At 46.5% G+C, this 17,580-nt stretch overlaps 1 protein-coding gene across 1 annotated transcript; it reads left to right on the top strand.

Annotated features, from left to right (window-relative positions):
* Positions 1-7,705: 7,705 nt before the first annotated feature.
* On the top strand, positions 7,706-9,563 carry LOC124666692 (60S ribosomal export protein NMD3-like). The gene has a single exon (XM_047204024.1). The coding sequence runs from the start codon at positions 7,749-7,751 to the stop codon at positions 9,318-9,320; it is 1,572 nt and encodes a 523-aa protein (XP_047059980.1). The 5' UTR covers positions 7,706-7,748; the 3' UTR covers positions 9,321-9,563.
* The last annotated feature ends 8,017 nt before the right edge of the window (positions 9,564-17,580 follow it).

Here is a 17,580-nt window from a genome sequence, read left to right as displayed (position 1 = left end):
GGGTCAGCTGTTTGGCTGTGTGCGCATGGTTAGTTCTCACTGTAGCTAATGATCATCTTTGGACTAACAAAGATCGAATGAAACTTCCATGACATGGGCTATTTTGTTATTATTACTGAGTAGTATTTATTTGCCACGATTTGACTCTCATGTGTGGTTCCGTTCAAATTGGCCAGAGAAACTAAAAATCACCCAGGACATAAGTATTCTTCATAGTTCTTATGTCATGGGGTTATACTTTCTAAAGATAATTTAATCGAACGTAAGGATAGATGGTGTACCTTTTGCTTTCACCAAGAGACGATTTAACAATTGCCTTTTGAATTTTCCTAGGCTCGGGGGTGTGGTGTGGCATGCTAATTTTCGTATGCTTTTTAACATCACACTTCATTGTAGCAAGTCACATGTTTTGGGGCGAGGTGTTTCTAGTCCCGAGCTCACATAGACTCGTTTTGTGGACCGTTCGTCTGGTATCGAGATGTGTGTTCTGCCATGTTTTAGCAGGTTCGTTGCATGTGCTACACTGCTATGGTGGGCCACTGTTTGACGGGAGTATACCGGACGTTTTGGGCGGATTGACGGAGCTTTGGGATGAAAACGATGAACTGGTGCAGTTCAATACTGATTGGACATAAGAAGCCCAGGTTTATAACAAAGTAGCTACTACTGCTTAATTAACATTACTGACGTCCACGGTACAACGCCTAAGACCAAAACAGATTAATGATAGATATCATGAGGCTAGTCCGCTCGACGCCGCTAGCGCGAGCTAGGCGTGGATCGGACTGTTCAAATGGGGAGGGAGCTTGGCAAAGAACTAGTCATGGTGGTCTGGCATCAGGAGTCCTCGGCCGGCGGGGCGGGATCTGCTGCTGGCTTTGCAAGAACATCCCATAAGCATCCTGCCAGGTACTCATTACAATATCATAAACTGTACTACGCTGCTACACCTAGATAGCAAGAGTGAAATCTAGCAGGACATGATTACTCGGTAGTGCTAGATTCAGATGAGATCATGTTTGTACGGTGAGAGTAGGGGCATGAGAGCGGAGGATAGCAGGGATCGGTGTTGACCAAGAAGACAAATGAAGATTGTGGTAGGAGGATGGTCGATACAGTTGTACAGATCGTTTGCAACCTCAGACCACTCCGTCCAACTAAACTGTACCGTTAACGCTTGGCACCCGACAGGGCTGTAAAAACCAGCACACTAGTAGGACCATGCGGTGCAGAGTGCGACACAGAAAGCAGGTGCATCTGTGCCCGAGATCAAAAGAACATTTTCGCATGTTTTGGGATCTTGGTTACAGGGGATCAATAAGCTCTTCCACGAGAATTACAAAGGAGCACTCGGGTGCCACACCACCCCATGGCTTTGGTTGACATCTGTGTCGGGACCACGTTGTACACCATGCAATATGTAGTATAGTGCAGTGTATTGCTCAGTTCTATTAATGTATCCTCACACATTTCCGTACCTAGCTGGCCCACTTGGACAGAGCCGTAGCAGGAGCTTCGTCCCGCAAAAGTCAACAATGCCGTTGGGCAGCAGTAATGCTACACCTACGCCCTCATAATAGCTGATCCATGTACCACAAATCACAGGTACTCCATCTGATCCATTACTTCATGAGAGAATTCCTTATATGACACTAGTTCTAAAATATGATGCCTTATGTGACACTCTCAACTTTTTTGCTTCCTTCTATGAGCACTTGTGTAAAATTTATGCCTCATATGACACTCTAGTGTATTTTTTGAGCTAACGGTGTCAACTTTCCACATACAAAGTCAGTTCTGCCCCTGGTGTAATGTGTGACAAAAATTCATGTGACAATAAGAGAAAAAGTTGTTTAACTATATAAATAAACTAATTATAACTAAAACGATAATTCAAAAAATCGGCAAAAACTCCCCTGTATTTTGATGCCATATCCCCTGCACACAGTTTATATATATATATAATCGATTGAACAATTCTCAACAAGTGACATGAGCAACCAGGTTCACACATAAGTCACAAATAGTTCACATATGTCAGGCTAAAAGACTTCCAAAACAACCCTCATATCATAGGAACTCCAAAATAACCATTACATCATCAATGTAAGGGCATAGAAGCATATGAAAATTACAAGCTGAGCCTTCTTTTGCTTCTTGTGCTCATAGCAGGGCTAGGAGGGTTAAATTTTCTGCTCCTTGTGCCCATTGCTGGGCTGTCAAGTGGCACCGGAATTTTCTCAGCAACTTCTTTTTCGTCTTGGCCTTCTTAATGGAGCCAGTTTTTGATCTGCACATGTGTGTATGGCAATAGTAAGGCAGTAAATTTAGAGCTGCAACAAGTTTATGTCAGCAACAATGTAATACACAATGTAGTACATAAAAGTACCTCTTTGAACCTACAAATTTGCTAGGGATAGGGCAGTTTTGCTAGTCTTTGCCCTCTTCTTTGGGGGTTCTCTACATGAGCAATAGGAAAAATAGTTAACACATGTAGTTGCAAAGTAAATAATAAGAGCATGTTTGCAAGTCAACGTAATTCTTTATGTGAGCATCGCTAAGTGACGTGATGAATGCAAGAGCATGTTTGCAAGGAAGACCACAAACTTGCCATTGTCGACATGAACATGTTCGATCTTGCAAGTTAACGACAAACCTAAAACCGCTGCCTCCTAATGCAACCACTTCAGCCCACTTCTTCTAAGCATTCTACCACCTCCAAGTTGAATGCTCTAGTCATTACGTTTAACTTCTTCATTATGTGGGGTAGAATCAATCCATCTAACTTCTTTGCTACTTTTGGGGCATGCTGGTCATACTCTGTATTTGGGGCATGATCTGGCTCATGCAACTCCTCTTCTAATTCAGGCTCATCCTCGCTCCCGTCCTCGCTCCCGTCCTCGCTCCCATCCTCACTCCCATCCTCGCTCCCATCCTCGGGAACATTGGCTTTGTCTTTCTCATTCTCCAAATACATCTTCTCCTCATCAATACCAACATGCTCATTCTCCGGGATTGGGTTGCAAAGATAATTATCACCGGCCTTTTTTGTGTTGTTGTCTGGTTGAACATTCATCGAGGTGATAGGCTCATTTGGTTTGGAGGGATCACAATATGCAATCAACATCTGCATTATGTTTTCTGGATCCATCCTACAAATCACAGAGAAATGCTATGTTTGCTTTGGGTTGTTGCTACTAAATTTCAGCATAAATTGCATCTGGAGATTACAAATCAAAGCACTCACCCTTGTTGCCAATCTGCCCAAGCCGACCAGCCTGCATCGGCGCCTCCAGGTCCGCCGTCGGCCGCGCCTCCAGGTCCGCCGTCGGCCGCCTCCAGGGCCGTCGCGCTGCGCCCGGCCGCCGCGCCGCCTCGTTCTCCGTCTGCCGGCGCCTGCTCCATGGCACCCTCGGCCGCCTCCAGGGGTGCCGCGCCTTGCCAGGACGCCGCGCCGCACCCGACCGCCACGCCGCGCCCGGCCGGCTGCGCCGCCTGCTTCTCCGGTCGCCGGCGGCTGCTCCATGGCGCCCTCGGCCGCCTCCTTGCCCGGCCGCCGCGCCTTGCCCGGACGCCATGCCACGCCGCGCCCGACCGCCGCGCCGCCTGCTTCTCCGGCCGCCGCGCTGCCTGGTTCTTCGGCCGCCGCTAGGGTTCGTGAGGCGTGCGGGCTGCTGCTTGTTTGATGCCTCAGGCGTGCACGATTGAGTCGAACGGAAAATTAAGAAACGGGGGTATTTTGGTCCAGCTGAGCAAAAAGTGACGGAATAAATTAACGGAACCGACGGTAGTGTCATATAAGGCATAAATTTTATACAACAAGTCATATGAGGAAGCAAAAAGTTGATAGTGTCATATAAGGCATCAAATTTAAGACTAGTGTCATATAAGGAATTCTCTCTTACTTCATCTTCTTCCTTGCTTCATCTTCTTCCTTGCTCCGAAATTGTTCAGGACAACAAACATCTTCCTTGCTTCATCTTCTTACTTGGAGGAAGACTACCAAGGCTGTTCATACTTGCCAAGCTCAAGAAGAAGAACATCTACAACAACCATGAAGCTCCTCGTTCAAGTAGTAACTCGTTTTTGCCACAATTAAGCATCTTGTCACCAGGATACGTCATGTCACATTTATCATGGAAACTGCTATGGGCAAGAGGTTCAGACGAAAAAATCAATGCAACCTTCAGATACACGCGTTATGGCCATCTCACATAGGAGCATCCTCTCTGCACAGCAGAGGATCCGATGTCTGCCTCAACCCACACATTTTACCAATAATTTGCGTGACAGACAAGTGGGACTCCAAAACTTCGTGGCCCATTTTTTGTTTTTTTTTTTTTGAAACGGAGCAAAATCTTTGCCTCATCTATTAATTAAGAAGAAGTTGCTCGATTTTTAGGAGAAAACCGAGCGAAAACCTACAACAACAGAACACCCACAAGAGAACAACATCAAAAGAAAGCAACCTCTAAACCAAGTAGAACCGACATCCGAGAGCACAACGTGGCAAAGAAGACCCACTAAAAGGACATGACAACCAAAAAGAATCCAACAACTAATCAACCGGCTCTCCTCCTTCTTATGCTCCTGATAGATACTTTCCTGAGAGACTTCTCCACCCTCCTAATCATATCCTTCGAGGCCTTTCCTGCCAAGACGCAGTCAATGTCCTTGCCATATCCAGGGCTAGCCGCCTCCAAACTAGCGAGCAAGCCACAAAGCTCTTTTGCAAAAAGAGCCTCGTAACTAGGCGCCAACACCGCTCCACAGTCCAAAGAGGCGAGGAGCCGGCAAGGCTCCAAGCTGTGGTGGCGGGGGTGTCATGGCCACCTCCAAGGTCTCCAAAGAGCATAACACCGGCGGAAGCACCGCGAGAGAATCACCACACAACTCATGTCGCTCTGGCGTGATCTGCAACACCGGAGCCAAGGTCTCGTCTATGCCCTCGCTTTCCGAGGCAACCGACACAACAGGTTGCAGCGACTGGTCGGGGCTGCCACGAGGAGAGAAACAACTGTAGAGATATTCTTCCTCAACCACATATGACTTTTCCTCAGCGGAGCCAATTGCAAGTGAAACCTGCACGGTGGCGAGCTCATGTCCACCTGAAGAACATGCCTCCGCCGGCTCCAAAGAATCACCAACATGTGCCAACAACAACTTCAGATTTGCCACCTCCTCACGGAGGGGGCGAGTCGCCTCCTCGACGCGCGTAGCAACCAACTGGGTGAGCTCCATGTGCAGCAAGGAAAGCTGGCACTGAAAGCGGGAGTCCAAACTGGCGTTCCTGCAGATAGAACACAAGATTACTAGAACACCGGCGGATGTAATGAACAATCAGCGAGTATTAGACTCGGGTTTACCTGATGCCATCTGATCCAGTCTCTTCGCAGCAGTACCGGATAATGATGTCTCTCCTACCCGTGATAAAGTTTTTTTCTTTCTCGTCGGAGCAGAGCATGGCCTCCAATGTCCTCGTCGTCGGAGCTCCGGTTGGAGAAGGTTACGCGGCCGATATGGTGGGATATTTGGCTCAGGTTTGATTACTGGATTCCTGTTCTAACATGTACCGTGCCGGACTCATTAAATACCTAGTGCTTCCTTTGCTAACGCGGGCCGGGCCAAACAGGGTAATGTCGGGTCTCAAGGCGGTTGTATAGCGATTGTATTCCGAATAGACATATTTCAGCTTGAATTTCCCCTACTTTCCCTAGGCCCATCTCAAAGCAATAATGAACGATAGATCTATGGGGGTGGGGAGCACCCATGAGCCAAAAGTCCGGGTCAGCTCTTCCACCTCCTATTTTAGTGGGACTTGCTGTGGTGTTTTGTTCTATTTGTATATGTCCGAATGATCTAGCTTTTGAAAAAAGAGGTATAGCCCCTTTTGGTTGTGATTGTGAGTTGTCCTACAACGATCAAGACACTAGGAACACATGTTGCCTGGCTCTCATAAGTTAAAGTGTCTTACTGAGGAGTTTATGTCCCATTTTGGGTCATTTGTTCGCGTTTGCTTCATAGTATTTAAGTTTGACCTACCCCACTTTATCAATCAGACTGCGTGTTGGGTGACTTGAAAACTGTATAGTCTACAGTAGTCTGCATCTTCGGTACAAAGGTCGAAATAATCAAATCTTCCATTTGTAGTGATATGTGATATATCATATATCTCTGGTTTGAGATTTAGCTAATGCAATGATTAGATACAGTTGGTAACCCCTTTACCTTAATTTTGACTCTTTGTGTGATAGACAAAGAAATATTCAGAGTAAATGCATGGTATGATTGCTTGTTATGATGCATGATCTGATCTAAGACCAAATAGCTTTTTTATTTGTCATCCCTCGTGACAAATACTTATGCATAAAAGATAAACAATATATATAGTGTGTTCTCTAGCAAGTCTCTTGATCTTCCGTTTCCCCTCTCCTCTCGGTCTCCAACCTCACTGATTTTTTTCTTATCAGGACAAAAGTAGAGCCCTCCCCATGGCTGCTTCCCCATGGGGCTCATAAGCTCCTGGTGTTCAGGAATAGTTCAATGTGGTACCTTTATGTTGGTTCAACTTATTTTACAGGTCCATCGATCCCCGTGACATGGTTATGCCATGATGTAGCAATTGCAACAAAAACAAGTTTAAAGATCGATGTGAAGCTTGGGTGAGTACACGGTTTGAACAAACGATGAAGGTAATAAAGGGGATTTCCCAGCACATCCAAATAGGCTTCGGTACCATAGTGGCGGTAAAGTGGGGTTCTCTGTAGCCCGAAATCCACTAGGCTTATATAGTGTAGCAACAGTGCTGATCCAAAATCCCATGGCAATTACTTCCGCCACCAAGCAATCGTTAGCTGATTGTAACCATATTAACTAAGAAAAATTCTCTACAAAAAGTCAAGCGAGAAGCAACTAGTATAGCACATGCTTAGCTTGGTATCAGTAACCATTTGTCTAGCTCCATGGTAGACGACCCCACTATGTTATCAAACCGATTATGACCGATGGTGCACTAAGTGATGCAGGCTACCATGGCTGCCATGTTGAGATGTTTCTCCCGACGCCGCTCATTCCTAAGACGTGGTCATGCCATGATTGAAAATCCAATATGTTTTTCCTACATCAAACTAAAAAAGAGATACTGTGTAGTTTTGTTTTTTGCTTGACTACATGGGTTGTGTTGTGTGACTCGTGTCATGACCCAGATCTCCCGTATATGTAGAGAGGAAGAAATCAGTGTCATAATTATGTAGGGTGCCTTTTTTACTTTTCAAGTACAGTGGTGTGGTAAGGCAAATAGTAGTATTTCCTTCAATGAATAAGTGTTCTGTTGCAAATGCTTCTATGAATAAGTTGGTGATAGTACAAACCAAAATTTTATAGTGTCGAGTCTTATGCAATCTCATCTTTATTTTAGATTCATATTCATTTTTTATAGGAGTAAGTTTATTTTTGCGCTGAATGCTCTAACCTTTTTGGTTTTTGTTGGACTATCTAGTGGGCACCCTATAGTCTCTGAACCAAGAAACCAATTAGGCCCATATACGGAAGCAGCGTGGTTGGTCCAAAAGCCCACGCGGCGTTGGACAACGTAATCGCCTTCGTCACGGCGGCGCCGCCTCTCTTCCTTTCCCCTCCCCACAAATCTGCAGCTACAAAGCCTACAAAACCCTAACAAAATTCTCCACATCCCCCATCGCGCCGCGCCGCCCATCTCCTCCGATTCGATTCGCCCCGCCCTGCCCAAGATGATGCCGGGGTCTGCCCCGCCGGCCGCCGGCAGCGGCATGTTCGTCCCGACGCACACCGCCGGCACGGTGCTCTGCTGCATGTGCGGCGTCTCCATGCAGCCCAACCCGGCCAACATGTGCGCGCGCTGCCTCCGCGCGCGCGTCGACATCACCGAGGGCGTCCCGCGCAACGCCGCCGTCGTCTACTGCCCCGACTGCTTCTCCTACCTCCAGCCCCCGCGCTCCTGGGTCAAGGCCGGCCCCGAGTCCCCCGAGCTCATGCAGATCCTCCTCCGCCGCCTCAAGCACCCGCTCGCCCGCCTCCGCGTCTCGCTCTCCGGCGCCGAGTTCGTCTTCTCCGAGCCCCACTCCAAGCGCCTCCGCCTCAAGCTCCGCCTCCGCCGCGAGGTCCTCAACGGCATCGTCCTCGAGCAGACCCACCCCGTCGAGTTCGTCGTCCACGACCGCCTCTGCGACTCGTGCGCCCGCGCCCAGGCCAACCCCGACCAGTGGGTCGCCGTCGTCCAGCTCCGCCAGCACGTCCCGCACCGCCGCACCTTCCTCTACCTCGAGCAGCTCCTCATCAAGCACGGCCAGGCCGCGCTCGCCATCCGCGTCGCATCGGCCCCCGGTGGCCTCGACTTCTTCTTCGGCTCGCGCTCCCACGCCGCCCGCCTCGTCGACTTCCTCGGCACCGTCGCGCCCATCCAGACCAACACAGCGAAGCAGCTCGTCTCCCATGACACCAAGAGTTTCATCTACAACTACAAGTACACCTTCTCGGTCGAGATCTGCCCCATATGCCGTGAGGACCTCATTGCCCTCAGCCCCAAGGCGTCCCGTGATCTCGGTGGGCTTGGCCCGCTGGTCCTCTGCATCAAGGTCACCAACGCCATAGCCCTGCTCGACCCACTCACCCTGCGTGTGCATCATCTTGAGGAGAAGAAGTACAGGGTGTACAACTTCAAGGCCGCTCTCACTAGCAAGCAGCTCGTGGAGTACATGGTGCTTGATATTGAGCAGGAGTCGCCTGAGATCACTGTCGATGGATCCAAGTACCAGCTGGCATATGCGCAGGTTGCCCGGATGTCTGATTTTGGGAAAAACGATACTGTATTTACGGTACGGACCCATCTTGGCCACCGGCTCAACCCTGGGGACCTTGCCCTCGGCTATGATCTCTATGGAGCCAACATGAATGATGATGATATGGACAAGGCTTTGCTACGCCAGAATTTGCCTGAAGTGGTTCTCGTCAAGAAGAGCTACGAGAAGAAGCCACGCACACGCAGATGGAAGCTCAAGCGCCTGCCTGTCGAGGAAGATCTGGGCAACAAGGCCAAGGGTGAGGAAGACAGGAGGGAAGATGAGTATGTCAAGTTTATGCTTGACTTGGAGCGCGACCCAGAACTAAGGTTTGGGATAAATCTGTACAAGAATGAGGACTACAGGTCAGAAATGGCATCAACTATTGGTGATGATGTCCCTACTATTCCAATTGAGGAGTTGATTGAGGACCTCAGCCTCGGTGATGACGAGGATGATGAAGAGGAGGAAGGCAGTTCAGCACCTGCTGGTATGGTGGAATGAGCAACCATGTCTACTTATAGCATTGCTCATGGCGGTTCTGCAGATCATAGGTCTGAAATGCATCTGTTTAATCCATATAAGTTTTGTTTTTCTTCACTGCTACTAGCTATGAATGTGCAAGGTGTTGCTTTAAAGTTCTAAGTTTTGGATTTCTCTGTTTGTTGCTATCGACAGTATTTGAAACCATATCTCTTATCTGGGTGGAACAACTGTCATAAGTTAAATACATTTCCTGGCATATTCTATTCTGTTTGTGATATGCTGTTCAGTTATTCTTTGGCTGTTCAAAAGTTCATAGAGTAGATGCAACATTAGATTCTTGAAACATATATTTGTATTGTGATCTGGTTAGTGGATTTTGGGGGAAAAGAAGCCATGGGGAAGAAATTCGGAACAAGTCTACTGTTGCCTATTGGTGTAAAATAAATCCTTCCATTGTGCTCTTTTTTTTTTTGTTGGGAAAACTTATGTAGCACCATCTAGTGCTCAGATGAGTTCAAGATACTACCTGACTATGCATGTTACTAGTATAATAGATTCTTGAACATATGTGACTAGAGCCTCTGCCTGTCTCCAAATACCTCAGCACCTGCTGGTATGGTGGAATGAGCAATCATGTCTACTTAGAGCATTGCTGATGGTGTTTCTGTCCTGCTGCTGATTATAGGTCTGAACTGCTTCTATTTAATCCGTATAAGTTTTTTTTTTCACTGCTACAGCTATGAATGTGCGAGGTGTTGTTTAAAGTTCTAAGTTTTGGATTTCTCTGTTTGAGGCTATAACATTGTTTGAAACAATATCTCATATCTGGGTGTAACAATTGCCATAAATGATACTCTGTTCTGTTGTCATTGTTTGGTCGTTCAAAAAAAAAAGAGTAGATGTAACATTTGATTCTTCGAACATAGATGTTCGTATTGCAATGTGGTTAGTGGATCTTGGTAAAAAAAAAGCCAAATGTGAAGAAGATTGGGAACAAGGCTACTGCTGCTGTTTGGTAGTAAAAAGAAGTTCCTGCATATTCTTTCTTTTTTATTGGACTAGACAGCCGGTAGATGTCTAAGAGCATCTCTAGGTCGCGTTCCCCAAAGCGACAAAAAAACGTTCCCAGCCAAGTCCCCAAACCGATTTTTGTCCAGCGCGGTCCGATACGGTGTCCGGCGCCCTGAGCCCCGCTACACAAGGGACGCTCCGCTACACAAGGGAAGCTCTGGGGACGCCGGACACACCGAAAAGCGAGGCGGGACCGATGCGTCAGCGGCACAGGAAAAAAATCGTCTCTCTCTCCCGCCACATCGCGGCTCTCCAGCCGGCGCATTTCTGCCATCCCAACACATTTAACTTATCCCGGTGATTCATTTCTCCCTCCCGCCGTCGCTACGCTGTTCCTCCCGCTGCCGCTACCCTCTCCCCATCCATGGCGCCGCCGACTGCCCCTAAAAAAATAGCCAAGAAAGCGGTCAAGAGCCGGGCAATGAGATGAAAGGGGCGAAGGCGTCCTTCGCGAAGCCGTGGAAGGCGCCGGCTCCGAAGAAGCCAGAAGGCTGGACCGATGATCAGTGGCATCAAGACTGTCTGCGCCGGAAGACGTCGACGATGGAGCGGAAAGGACGGAGGGGCGGCGCAGCTGGAGAAGAAGGCGTTGGCGGCTCAAAAAGAACCCCAAATGGCAGTTGACGCGCGTTTCGTTGTCGAAGGGAAAGACGCCATTGATCTAGATGCGCCGCTGGCAACATCGGCAGGGCGCCCTATCGGCAACAAGGCTGCCAAGGCCGCCTTGGCCGACGCTGCGTCTTCTCGGCGTCGTCCGAGAAGACGTAGGCGTCGCTCACGCGGTGTCTCGTCGAGGTCTCCTCGACCTTGCTCTCCCGCAACAAAAAGACCGAGAAAAGGTGGGCGGCGCTGCTCAAGAGGCAAAAGGAGAAGATGGAGCTGAAGAAACGCAGGGACGACATGTCCCTGCTATGTCCTTGCTGAGAGCGTCGACAGAAGGAATGTCTCCCCGGACGCGGGCGGCGCACCACTTCTTCAAAGGCCAGATCCTCGACGACATCGAAGTCAAAATGGCGGTGGCCGAGGCGGCGTTCGAGGCGGCGGCCGAGGCGGCGTTCGAGGCGGCGGCCGAGGCAGCGGCAGTAATCCCAACCCCGGAGCAAGAGCCGGCAGACGCGTCTGCGACATCATCTGCTACTACACCTGCGTTGGCCTTTGCCTCGACGTCGACGACAAAGCATGCACACCGGGCAGTTCACGACGAGTTCATCGTGATCGACAGGCCTACGTCGACTCAGGATGCGCCGTCGGTGTCGGCGTTCGCCCAACCCCTTTCCCTTCTAATTCTTTCGTCGGCCTGTAATATGATCACGCGCCCAGTTCTTTGATCGCCGCTACTCTGATCGCGACGACTTCGGCGGAAACGATCTCTTTTGAATGCAAACTATTTAAATTTCTCATTGGGGACGGTGTTTGGGGGACGTGACTGGGAAGCGATATTCCCAAACGCGGCACAAATAAAACTCGTCCCCCAAATGTTCGATCCGGTGCCGTTTGGGGAACGATTTGGAGGACGCGACTGGAGACGCTCTAAATCCGAAGGGTTCCGCATGTCTACTTGCATAAGTTGGGGGAGCTTTTGCGCGGTGCGTGGATAAAAGTTCAAAGATCCTATGTTAACTGTCTGACTGACTATGCATAGATTATTAAACACATGTTCTATTAAACACATGTGACTGCCTACTCCTGACTGTTCGCTCCAGATGTTCATGGATTATTTTCCCCAATGCTGCTTATGTTTAAGGGCATGTACAATGGTAGGGACGGTAAGTCTTCTCTTAGCAGTCCTATCATCTAGAGAGGATGATAAATATAATCGGTACAATGCATTATCTTTTATTATCATCCCTTGCAATAAATAATAATTAATTATTTTTAATAGGAAATTATGTGACTAAGAGAAGACAAGTCGTACAATGGAGAAAATAGCCTCTTAAGAGATGATAGCCTTCTCTCTCTTCATTCTCCCTCCTCTAACTAAGCAAAAATCAACCGTAAGGGAAGGCTGCCCCGTTGTACGTGCCCTAAGTCATAGCCTTACCAGAATAGCAATTTCAGAAGGTTGTTGGTCACCCAAAGATGTTAAACTTTTGTGACCTAAGATGCAAACAGAAAGATCAGAAAATATGAATCAATAGCTTTATGATGTGTTGTCACTCAAATCTATGGTATATATATAGGAAGAAAAAAGTGGTGTCTCATATAAATATGTGGCTTTACTCATTGCATCAACCATTTTAATGTTCCAAGCACAGGTGGTAAAAGGGAGTGGTAGTAGTAAAGGTGTAGTTTCAGTGGGTAGATACTATTTTAGTTTGCTAAAATGGCTTAAATTGTGGAACAGAGTGATACCAACTAGCTCGAAGACACACCAGTCTTAAAATCTTAATTTCTCATTACATTTTACCGAACAAATGGTTCCTTAAAAATACAAATTCGTGTAAGTTGGCATTTTGGCTTGCTCAAGGCGTGGATACAAACACCCCTCTTTCACCAAGTTTTCTCTCCAAAACAAATTAGAAGTTATATGCACATCATAAATGAAGACGGCGCAAATATAAAGAATGGCAGGTAACTAGGATACATCTGCATAACCCATTTACGTGAACAGATAGTTTCACTTAGCTAAGTTCTATATTTTACTGCATGTCACTCTGGATTCCATTTACGTGAACAGATAGTTTCATGCACTCCAGAGTGACATGGTAGTAAAATATAGAACTTTCTGAACGAAAAGAAGGCTTCAAAACCAGATTTGCTAGTAAATCTTTTACCTTTACTCTTGAGGCCTGATTATATATACTCCTACGAATCTTTTGTAAACAAAACCTTACGGTTGATTGAATAGATTTCCCTAGAATTTTTTTCACAAAGTTAGGGACTGATGTTACGGAAGCGGACTTTTGGCTCCCGGGTGCAACGAGCACCTCCATAGACTAAAAAAATTATAGTAATTCAAAAAAGTTAATTTTTTTTTGAATTTTCCTCAAAACCAAGGACGATCAAGTTTGTACTCATAAAAAATATGTTTGGAAACGAAATTATTCCCATAGTCTCCAGGGCAAAAAAGACAAAATTATTACAAATATATAGTGAATAGTATCTGGTTGTGGGGCGTTTTGAGTTTCTTTTTTAACCCATGATACAATAAAGTAATTTTCTAGGGAAATATTTTGTTTCAAGTACAATACCTGGTCATCTTTGATTCCCAAAAAAGTTTGAACTTTTTAAATTTATCTTTTTATTTTTCCAACTATAGGGGTGTGTGGCACCCGGGAGCCAAGCTGCATTTCCCCTGATGTTACACGTGTTTGATCAACTGATGCGACTTGTGACAAAAAAAAGCAAGTTTTGTAGCGTCGCATTGTAATTTAGCCAGTAACAAATTGAATTTTCAGGTCCTGACTACCCCCTCTATTCCGGTTTAATTAACTTCAATCAAACAATTCGCTGTTCTTTGGTCTTTTTTATTTGTTTGAAAGTAGCTTATCATGTCTTCCCACGTTAATTAAATCAGAACCGAGGGAGTAGATGGGCAGTGTTAATCCCGTACATATTATTTTGATACAGTATCAAATTTTCACCGATGAGTATCAGAAGTTCGTTCATGAGTTAGAGTGCGACTTAGAACTTAGTTTGCGATAAATCTGTACAAGAACGAGGGCTACACGTCAGAAATGACATTCACGAATGGTGATGATATGATGTCCCCTGCTGTGCCTATTGAGGAGTTAACAAAGGATCTGGGTCTCGGCCCATGACGAGGAGAATGAAGGGGAGTATCTGTAACAATTTGTCACTAGAATGAAGGGGAATATGTTCTATGTTTTTGGTCGTATGCTGTTCAGTTTTCATTCTTTGGTTGGTCAAAATAACAGAGAGTAGATGCAACAATTGACTCTTGAAAGATAAGTTTGTGTTGCAATGTAAAGAACATCCGTACATGCGTCGTGCTCTTCTTTCCGTTTTTGTTGGACAAAACAGCCGTTAGATTGATTCAGAGATAACTATGTTTCAGAGATACCTATATATTTATGTTATTTATGTTAGGGGCGTGCTAGACGTCGGGCGACCGATTTAGGGGCGGAAAATCGGTCCCCGCGTCGACCGTCCGATGGATTACGCCCTCTGATTAGAAAACCGTATGCAATCAGGGACCACGTTGCCTTTTGCATGCAACTAGGAACCACGTTGCGTCCGCACGCAAGCAGGACGCCCCTCTCCCCTATGGGTGGGCCCAGAAAAACTTTCTCACGTATTCTAAAACAAAAACATTGACTAAGTTTACAACAAAACTTGCATAGTTTTACAATAAAAATAAAACCCTAATTGAACATTCCGTAAAATCACCAAGTTATTAGCAACAATAATCAATAGGAAATCCAACAAAAAATATTGGTTATTTACAACAAAAAATATTGTCTGTTTACAACAATAATCAACAAAAAATCTAAGAAAAATATTAACTATTTACAACAATCGGTTATTACAATGTTAAACAACAGCAAATAAAATAGAAATATTAGCTATTTACAAGAATTATTAACGACAATTCCAATAAAAATATTAGCTATTTACAACAATAGTTAACAATAAATTCAAAAAAATGTGATTGGTTGCCTAATATTCTGAATATTTTCAACAAGTCCAACTGATTCTCAAGTGGTTCACACAAAAATCAACTACAATATCAACAAAAATGTTGGCCGTTTACACCAATACACAATAAGAGAAAATTTCAGCTACGCTAAGTTCCAATTTCAACACTGACAACTGCATGTGAATATATTTACAACAAAAAAACAACATCATTCACCACAAAATTCAGCAAGAAAAACAACAAAAATCTTTGGGCAGAACACAAAGAGGACCTAGAGCAAAACCGGCGGGTCGATGCAGTCGCCGCCAACAGGTCGGGGAAGAGTACTTGCCGAACATGGCGGCCGACCCTTAAATGGGGCGGTCGATGACCGGGGCAGCGGCACCGGAGCTCGAGCAGATGGAGGTAGATGGCGGCGGCGGGGGAACGACGAGGTAGACTTGTAGCATGGAATGTCCCCGTTTCTACCAACGGCACCAGGCGGAGGCGCTCAAGGCAGTCACCCCTCGACACCTTGTAGCGGCGCGAGACTGCGACCGTAGAGATGTGGGAGGGCGGCAGGGTGGCGCCGGTTACCTCTTCAAGCAGCGCGGGCACGAGAGGTCTTGGATGAGGAAATCCATGGCGGCAGCAGCTGGGGATCGAAGGTGGGCAGCGGTGAGTAGAAGATAAGATAAGGATGATGAAGAAGAAAGGAAAAGTGGGCCTAGAGGGCGCTGGGCTTAAGCCACGCAGGGAGCCACGACAGCATACAACGACCGATCTTTTGCGGCAGATCGGTCGGTGGATAGTAAGCATTTTCCTTTATGTTACCTGACTATGCATAGCAGTATAGCACTAGTGAACAGAGCACGACCCGTTCACAGCAACCACTGCACGACAGCACGAGTCCTACGGAAGCTGCTGATCCTCGTCCGTAGCTTTAGGCCTCTATTTCTATTTTCTGTTGTACACGACTTCATGTTGTCTCTGTATGAATACAATGCTGCACTCACCAAAGTGCATTTTAATCCCAATTCAATCATCTTGACAGGAAGTTCTGCGATTGACTTTTTTCCACGAAAACACAAAAAACTTTGCGCTTCGATACATTGATAGGAAAGAGAATTTTTACATACTTTGTACAAGCTCAGGACGAGCCTACACCCCACTGTACAACTTAACCCACTACATGTCGAGACTAGCACCGGGGATCAAGACTTGTAAGTCAATCGCATCGACGGTGGACCAAGAGCGAGCTTTGGATCAAATCATGTGGAAGAGACTGCTCGTGCTAGGTGACGTGTTATCGCAGACAACAGCGCTGCAATGCTTCTAAATCCGCCACGGCCGTGATGAACTTTCTAAGTAGAGTTCATTTGAGTAGCCGGTGAATTGTTTTTCCCGGTGCCGCTCATCCCTAAGGCACATCCATACAAGAATAGTAATTGGAGAAGGCTGTCTGTCGCTCAAAGATATTATTAAGCTTTTGGTGGCTAACGATGCAAGCGGAAGAATAATAATGTACACCTATGTTTTTTTTTCTTCACTACATGGGATGAGTTTCCACTCAGATCATCAACCATTATAATTTTTCAAGCGCATAGGCTGTATATATAGGAAGAAAAGATGAATGAGGCCCCTTATAAGTAGGTAGCCTTGCTTATTGCATCAGCCACTATAATGTTCTAGGCGCAAAGTTGGTACAAGGGAGTAGTTCCACAGGATAGATACTACCAAGTGACTGTGACACGCTAGAGTCCCTTAACAATCACTTTTGCTTCAGTGTCCCCCCTCCCTTCAAACTTTAACACCAATAAATAGATGGACAGTCAGGATCTTTCGAAGTTTCGATACCCTTTCGTTAGGAGCCTGGGGCTAAATAACCCCATAACTTTCAGAAAACGGTCAGAGAGCCCTCAAGTTAAAACTGCATTTTCCCTCAAAAAAAAGAGTTAAAACTGCATTATGGTAATCCCCACAACTTTGCAAAACCGGACAAAACACCCCCATAAATGGTTTTTCAATCGGTTTTGTAGATGCGGCAACATGGTGGTGCCAGGTGGCCCCTTAACGTTGATTTTTACTGCTAGTTCATCATGGGACCCGACCCAATCTTCTTCTAGGATTCCGCCCGTTTCTATGTCTTTGATCTATGAGCATCGCTCACACAGTCAACTCTGTCAGCAGGAAGCGTGAAGAGGGTAGACTGTCTAGTGTTGGTGCGCGCGTGATCACCACGCCATCAGTCCATCACCAACCACAACAAACGCCTACTAGCCTCTGGACGAGATCGAACTCACCGGCCGGATTACGCTTTGAATCGCATCTTTCGGCAACTGACGTGTATGGAGCTGCAACACATTAGCCTTAAACAGTAGGCCTAGGCCCTGCGTTAAATTAATAACGCCACATCGGCAGAGTACAAAGTGCTGAAGATCAGCTTACATGCAACTCACACCATAAGAAAACAACAACAAGAAACACAACATCGTGGTCGAGACCCTCGTCTATCCGCTTGATCAACATAGGAGGAGACACGCCGGGAAGGACCGCCGTTGGAGAGCACCAGTCTTCGTCATCACTTGGCGAGCCGTCTAAGTAAGAGCACCCGCTCCCGCCTCCGAA

The sequence above is a fragment of the Lolium rigidum genome, chromosome 6 (genome assembly GCF_022539505.1).
Source record: "Lolium rigidum isolate FL_2022 chromosome 6, APGP_CSIRO_Lrig_0.1, whole genome shotgun sequence".
Classification (NCBI taxonomy): domain Eukaryota; kingdom Viridiplantae; phylum Streptophyta; class Magnoliopsida; order Poales; family Poaceae; genus Lolium; species Lolium rigidum.
Note: the sequence above shows the minus strand (reverse complement) of the source record. Positions and strands in the feature narration are given on the sequence as shown.

Bases quoted from the DNA above. Each gene is read 5' to 3' on its own strand.
- LOC124666692 (XM_047204024.1), top strand. From the start codon at position 7,749: ATGATGCCGGGGTCTGCCCCGCCGGCCGCCGGCAGCGGCATGTTCGTC.